Genomic DNA, 7,500 nt, shown 5'->3' with positions numbered 1-7,500 from the left:
GCGCAGAAGGAGCTATACAACTTGAACTGGCTGGCATAGTAGAGGAAAGCACTGCCAATGGAGAACAGCACATTCTGTCGGGGAAAGGAAACAATGAAAGGCGTTAAGCAAATCAACAATAAAATGGCACGCATGGAAAGTCTAAAACGCGTGACAAGTGCAACAGCGTCTGAGACAAAGAGAGGCATGACGCTGCAGGAGTACACAGTCACTGTACAGTCTATACTATACAGTCCACTGAGCACACCGCAGCCTCACCTCGCTTGTCTCAAAAACGGATGTGTACTTTCGACGCCTTGTATCAAGGTGTAAATTCACATTCCATCCGAATCGCAGGTAAAATTGGTCAAATCTTACGTGAGCAAAAACTTTTCGGGCACGAAATGTTGGAAAATGTTGAATGTATCAATGAATTAATAAACAAATAAGGTAAACATATGGATACAAAATATCCTTAAGAGTTTACAATAAATACGCAAATATGAAAACAGAAAATTTCTAAGACCTTATGATTGAATAAATTTATAAATATCCTTAGACCTCAAGTCCTTGTAGTGGGATGATTATCCTACTGCATGTCTAAGAGGAAAGTCTGTTCTTTTTCTTTAAATTAAGATCATAAACCGAAACATATCTTATATTTTCACAAAAAGTTTTAGGATAAAAAAGAAAACTTAGGAAAACAGTTGAGTAAAAAATGTAAACTGAAAATTGAGTAAAGTGACGGTTCACACTCTTGATAATAATCATTCCAAAATATGCAACCTCCTATCACTGCAATCCGATGTCGCCTTGCAAATATAGTTTCATATCCATGACCAATGATTGTAGAATCTGATATACGGAAAAAAAGTTTTTTTAATGAATGCTGATGGCTAAAAACTGAAAATGCTGGTTTAGTGCAAAACAACAATAAAACCTGGACATGAAAGAACCAGCCCTCAAAGGTCCAAAAGTTAGAACGGAACAAAACAAAGAGTTCGGCCTTTCAGTCCCGCACACTGGAGCCGCGGTTCATTTTCGAGTGTAAACTCAATGAACAAAGTCCAGCACGTGGCCGACGGAACAAGCAAACGCTGGCGTGCGGTTCCCCGAGACAAAGACCGCTCACTACAACAAAACCGGCATCAGACCGAAACGCAAACGGCGGCGACACTGCACCGTGACTAACCTTAAACTCGTAGGGCTGGTCGAACTTGGAGAAGCCGGGCTCCATGTCGAGCGCCTCCTGAAGGGCCTGCAGGAACAGCCTCTGGAAGGCCACGATCTCCCGGATGTTGCCGAAGAGCGCATTGACTTCGGCCGAACTCAGGAACGATGCACTCTTCAGGGGCTCCAGGTAATTCTCCAAGAGGTTGTTCAGGTGCTGCAACGGGACACAGGGGGAGATGACGCAGGTGCCTTCGTGTACACAACAGAGGTGGATGAGGAGGAGGAGGAGGAGGATGGTGATGATGAAACTATAAGGCGTGAACAACGTGTGAGCGATAAACACCCGCTGAACGTCTTTAGCACGAGTGTTATACTCAATTAATGTACCAGGTTAGATGTAATATGGGAACAGAATTTATGAGCTATATAATTTAACTAGTGTTAGAGATAAAAATAATATCTTATAAATGACATACATCACAATAAAGAACACTATACTTAAAAGGCAAGAAGGCCATTCTAGTCTCCAGAAAATAATGAAATCTAAGCAATACTTTTAAAAGACAGGCCAATTAAAGAATGAAGAACACAAGTTATAGTTGGAGAAGCAAAAGGGCCGCGGGCTGTACATGTGTGGGTGGCGAGACGCATGTTTGACATCCCTGGCCTACAGACCTTATGCAAAATCACGTCCAACCGATACAATATGGATTATACATCTGATTCGAGTGATAATGACCTAGAAAACGACATCAGTAATATTATTGATAAAGCGAATGGTCCTTGACTGGCCAAGACCTAGTTTCAAGCACATGCACCGGGTACACAACAGCTCAAAACTTAAGGCAATGTGTTAGACGGGTTATTTCCCCTGAGATACGTGCCTCAGTTTACAAGAGATTAGAGAAGATAACTCTCGCTTGCCATCCTCCACACACACACACACTAAAATACTCTCACATAAACATATGCATAGATCAACAAATAGACACTCCTATAAAGAAGACATGCGCGCGCACACACACACACAAATATATGATGGAACTTATATGTACACAATTACAAGGCCAGAGGGCGTCAGGAAGGAATCTTACGATATTAAGGAGGCCAGAGAGGGGGGGGGGGGGTGAGAGAAAGAGAAAGAGAAAGAGAAAAAGAGAGAATCGGGAGGGGTAGGGGAGTGGGAGAGGGAGAAAGAGAAAGGGAAGGAGGGAGGGAGGGAGAGAATGGGGAGGGGGAGGGGAGGGGGAGGGGAGAGGGAGGAAGGGGGAGGGGAGAGGGAGGAAGGGAGGGAGGGAGGGAGGGAGGGAGAGAGAGAATGGGGAGGGGGAGGGGGGGAGAGGGAGAGAGAATGGGGAGGGGCAGGGGGGGAGAGAGAAGGGAGAGAGAGAGAGAGAGAAAGAGAGGGGAGGGAGAAGGAGGGAGGGAGAGAGGGGGAGAAAGAGAGGTAGGTAGGGAGGGAGGGAGGGAGGGGGAGAAAGAGAGGTAGGGCGGGAGGGGGAGAAAGAGAGGTAGGGAGGGAGGGGGGAGAAAGAGAGAGATAGATAAAGAGAGAGAGAGAGAGAGAGAGAGAGAGAGAGAGAGAGAGAGAGAGAGAGAGAGAGAGAGAGAGAGAGAGAGAGAGAGAGAGAGAGAGAGAGAGAGAGAGAGAGAGAGAGAGAGAGAGAGAGAGAGAGAGAGAGAGAGAGAGAGAGAGAGAGAGAGAGAGAGAGAGAGAGAGAGAGAGAGAGAAGAGAGAGAGATAGAGAGAGACTGACTGACTCAAACTCGCCCATACGCGCACACACAAACACAAACACACACACACACACACACACACACACACACACACACACACACACCCCGCTAGTTTAGGGGCGCTCGTTGTTGCACCGGTCTCGACCCCCGATCGAAAATGCAAGTCCCACTCTCGCTTCTTGCCGAGATCCCCGCAAGGTTGGCCATCAAACCGTGCCCTCAAGTAAGCATATTTACAAGGGCGCGCGCAAGTTTCCTTTTAATTGCTCGAACGATTATTGCCGTTTTTTTTCCCCCTTTTTTTTTTCTAAATATGGAAGCAAGTATTTCGCTCTTCCTCAGTTCATCGTTCACCTTGCTGCCGATTCTTACTGCCATTACCGCGTGCCAGGGAAACTCTCTCCCAACCTCTATTCTCAACTTCCTGTAATCAATGCCTGTTTTTTTTTTTTTTTTTTTCATTTCAAGGTCTATTGATACGCAAGAACGTTTCCTAAAATTAAAAGTCAACTATAATGGTTCTTGACTTTCCGCTCTATGAACTTGAACCTATTCTATAAGTAGCTCATATATTTCCTTAGTTTGTGTGGTGCAGGGTCTTGTCAAATCACTACGTATGCGCCTTCATGTTGACTTACATGCAAGCGTAGACACATGGACATTATGCATAGAGAAGAACCAACAGTTTTGATACGTGGTGTATATAGAATGATAAATAAAGTCTACTGACTGCAGCGAAGTGAAGAATAACAGTATCTTTCGAATCCCTCAGAACCCACGGCCAGAAAAAAATACTATTAGGAAGGGAAAAGCAAGAATAACCTCGGTACACAACCGCCTCGACGAAGGAAAAAGGAGGCGGAAATATCGCACAAAAAAAGCACAGTACGTTGAGGTTCTCACGCTAAGAAACTCGCTAATGTAAAGAGAACAGAGCATGGCATCTGCTCAAGTCATAGCTAGACATTCTTGGTCCCCCCCACTGCCTTGGTTAACTGTATGTTTCGCTCCTCCCCTTTGCCATTTGTCACACTTACAGACATCCGAAACAGGTCAAATCGTTGTCCGGAATGTACCGTCTCGGGTTACCGGAGCCAGGTCACATTAGGGCAGGCGGGCGCACAAAGAAAGCAGACAGGCGCCCTGTTATTTATCCACACACAAAGGGAAATGCTATGCCCATTTAACTCTGCCTTCATTTCGGGTAATTCATTTCGAGGGCTTCCTTTCCCTTGTAGCAGAAGGGCTGGGAGATGAGGTGTGGTTTCCGTTACCAGGGTTTCATTAACAGAGGTGGTCATGGGAAAAGAGTGCACAGCAACGTGGTGTGAGATGTTAAACGCAAGAAAAACAATTTATGAAAGAAATGTTTGTAACTTGCGGTAAGTGCAAACAGTTATTTTACAGCCAATGCCGAAGCCAGATCGACAACCAATTTAGTTATAATTAAAAACAAGAGCCTTTCTTTAAGCAGTCTTAAAAAAATATCCAAGTTAACATTCCTATTGAACTGGCGTGATGTGGTATCCAGATAAGGCTTTGCATGAGGGAATATTTGCATGACAAATACCCGAGCTTTACTCCAGTGACATCCTAACTTTTGAAGTGCTCTTTACGATACCAGACTTCACTCGATTCCTTTTGTTAATCATAAACCTCCCCCCACAATTCAACCGGTAAATTACACAACATCCCAGCCTTTTCATGGGCTTTCTAAGTGTTACAAATGACTGACTGTATGACTGTTAGCAGGACCGTTCCATCATACAGTCACGGCTACAGTTGCCTCACCGCGACGCCTTCAGCCGCCAGTCGTCTCACTCTCTCCATAAACCCTGGATTTCATCCGCATCAACAATTAGTGTCATTTTCATGGATGCATATGTGTATAAACTGCGCATTCCTAAATGTGTGTCCTAGTGGGTGAGTGAGTAAGTGAAAGTGAGTTAGTGAGCATGTGTGTGTCCGCGCGTGCGTCTGTGTGTATCTTCTAGCGCTCGCAGATTAATCAGCTTCCTAACAGCAGACCTTAATCTATTCCCACACTCACATCTACTATCACTCGCCTCCACTTGCTCACGAGGGTTAACACTACGTAAGATCACGTAAGACTCACACGGGAACGGCAGAATGCGCCCAAGATGTCGCTCAGGACGCAACACTCTCCCGCATGATGCAACAATAAACACCACTAGCCAAATAATGAAATTCAAAGTGGTGGAAATATCCACATTAACTAAATGGCAAACACCAAACAGTTAACAATGTCTCACGCCACTCTGGTATCAGAACATTCTTCAGGCAACTGATTCTGATACAATTTTCAGTCCGGAGCGAAAAAAATGTTCATTTATATTTTCACTTAGGTTCCTTGCGTGAACAAACGTGACCTTTCATGTATTTTGTAATTTAGTGCCGTAGTTACAGTGCGTGCGTGTAATGGCTTACTTCCCAACACCCCGGCCCACTTGCCCCCCTCCCCCTCCCCCTCCCCCGCCCCAACTGCACGTGTGTACAAGTCGTGGACTGTTTCCTCTCCGTGGGAAGAATGGGTGAGTCCGCGTTCCGAACATTTATTCCACTTATAATATAAAATCAGGTACACGCATACCCACGCACGTAGCAGTGCATACGCCTATTCATATCCACCACACACACGCACGCACGAACACACATACAACAGCCAGGTGTGCGAAATGCAGCAGCAACACCTGCATCCTCGCGAGAAGGGAACCCGAGCCGGCACAGGGAGCGATGCATTCGCCCTCGGGACACTCGATCCTTCCCACCCGAGTTCCTGCAACCCTCAGCCAACACGCCCAAGCACGCGCAGCACGTACATACATACAAACAGAAGAACCGAAACTTAAACACACAAACATACAGACAAACCGACACACGTACAAGCTGAGGCTTGGTGTGACATCTCGCCTACGCTGGCGGCGCAATCTTTGGGGGAATCTCGTCTATTCAGCGTGTACACGGCTGTCCGACTGCCCGAGCCACCTGTCACTCTCCTCTGCCCTCTCCGCATCTGAAGTGCCACCTCCGTCAGCCCTAAATGCAGGGCCAGGGATGTGGTCATACTCTGGCATCATAATCCCTCTCTCCTATACACAGACACAGAATCAATCGCTCTCTTTCTCCCCCCCTCTCACCTCTCCTCTCCTCTCCTCTCTCTCTCTCTCTCTCTCTCTCTCTCTCTCTCTCTCTCTCTCTCTCTCTCTCTCTCTCTCTCTCTCTCTCTCTCTCTCTCTCTCTCTCTCTCTCTCTCTCTCATACATATATATACACACACGCACATCGTCCGAACGTCCTGCGGTGACGCGAGATACCCTTATTTGCCCGGGTTATTCCTCCTCCCACCCTTCCCCGCCCCCGCCCTCTCTCGGCCCCAGAGCTTTACCTGTGCCAGAGTTTAACACGTGACCAACGTACAAGGACACGCAGGAGATAATGCTTATAAAAAGTGTACACACTCGGTGCGTATCATTTCTGTCTCCTCTCCTCTTTCACCATCTCTCGTCTCTCTCTCTCTCCTTCTCTAGAGCACCTGCCTCGCGAAGGGCTACGAAAGGGCGTGGTTAGGTGCGGAGTTAATTTACGGGTTCTTTAAATACCCCGCCCGTACGGTTGTCGGCGGCGGGGCGGATGGCGAGAGTACGCGCTAACATTATGATCACGTCGGCGCCAGGATCTTACTTCTCGGAGACGTCGCGACAGCAATCTCACACTCGTCCTCTCATCCCATTGACAAGATCAATTAATCACACTCCATTTAAGAAAATCTAAAGTAAACCCAGTGCAATTTACCAGTTCACTCTCACACAGCCTTATACCAGGCAATCTAATATCTCCTTTTCTTGGTCCAGGAACTGACAGCAGGCTGCCCCCGTGTGCACACACAACCACCTCGCCATGGGGCACCCTTGGTAACAACCCACACCATCTCTCAAGTCAACAGGACCCTAAATCAGCTGATATGTCTGGTTGAATGAAGGAAAGGGAACGGTGCCCTTATCAGTGTGGGCTTTCTGGGTAGACGCCTCCGCCCGCATATCTGGACCACACATGAACGATTTCGCGCTATACAAAACAAAACAGCTCTGATGGGCTTCTGGCTTTCATGGGATCCACGCCCCATGTGTGACGAAGGTGAACGTGTGCGTGTGCGTGTGCGTGTGCGTGTGCGTGTGTGTGTATGTGAGTGAGTGTGAGTGTGAGTGAGAGTGAGAGTGAGAGTGAGAGTGTGAGTGAGTGTGAGAGTGAGAGTGAGAGTGAGAGTGAGAGTGTGAGTGTGAGTTTGAGTGTGTGGCAGAAAACCATAACTAGAGAGGATGCGAGTGAGAAAGCGAGGATGAGTGAGAGGAGAGGGGATAGATGTGAAAGGAGAGGAGGGAGAGGGGAGGGGAGGGAAGGGGAGGGAAGGAGAGGGGAGAGGATGGGAAGGGAGGGAGTGAGAGGAGAGAGGAGAGAGATAAACTATATAAAACGGCCGACAGATACATACACAGAAGATAAACGAATGCGCCTTGGGAAAAGTTCGAGAAGAGCCGGATTAAGGGCACCTCAATATTGATACCCCCCCCCCCCCCCCGCCGACCTTTCTAA

General features: G+C 47.3%; 1 protein-coding gene across 1 annotated transcript in view; it reads right to left on the bottom strand.

Moving 5' to 3' along the window:
- LOC125026198 (protein still life, isoforms C/SIF type 2-like) overlaps positions 1-7,500 on the bottom strand; it is a 132,530-nt gene that overhangs the window by 43,067 nt on the left and 81,963 nt on the right. Inside the window, exons 15-16 of the mRNA XM_047614501.1 lie at positions 1,172-1,366; positions 1-74 (exon numbers count right to left, since the gene is read on the bottom strand). The exon at positions 1-74 is cut by the window's left edge and continues 35 nt beyond it. Coding sequence (XP_047470457.1) covers positions 1-74; positions 1,172-1,366 — 269 coding nt within the window. The remainder of the gene's footprint in view (positions 75-1,171; positions 1,367-7,500) is intronic.

Source organism: Penaeus chinensis, chromosome 6 (genome assembly GCF_019202785.1).
Source record: "Penaeus chinensis breed Huanghai No. 1 chromosome 6, ASM1920278v2, whole genome shotgun sequence".
Classification (NCBI taxonomy): domain Eukaryota; kingdom Metazoa; phylum Arthropoda; class Malacostraca; order Decapoda; family Penaeidae; genus Penaeus; species Penaeus chinensis.
The sequence above is the reverse complement of the archived record's forward strand: the minus strand, read 5'-3'. Positions and strand labels throughout refer to the sequence as shown.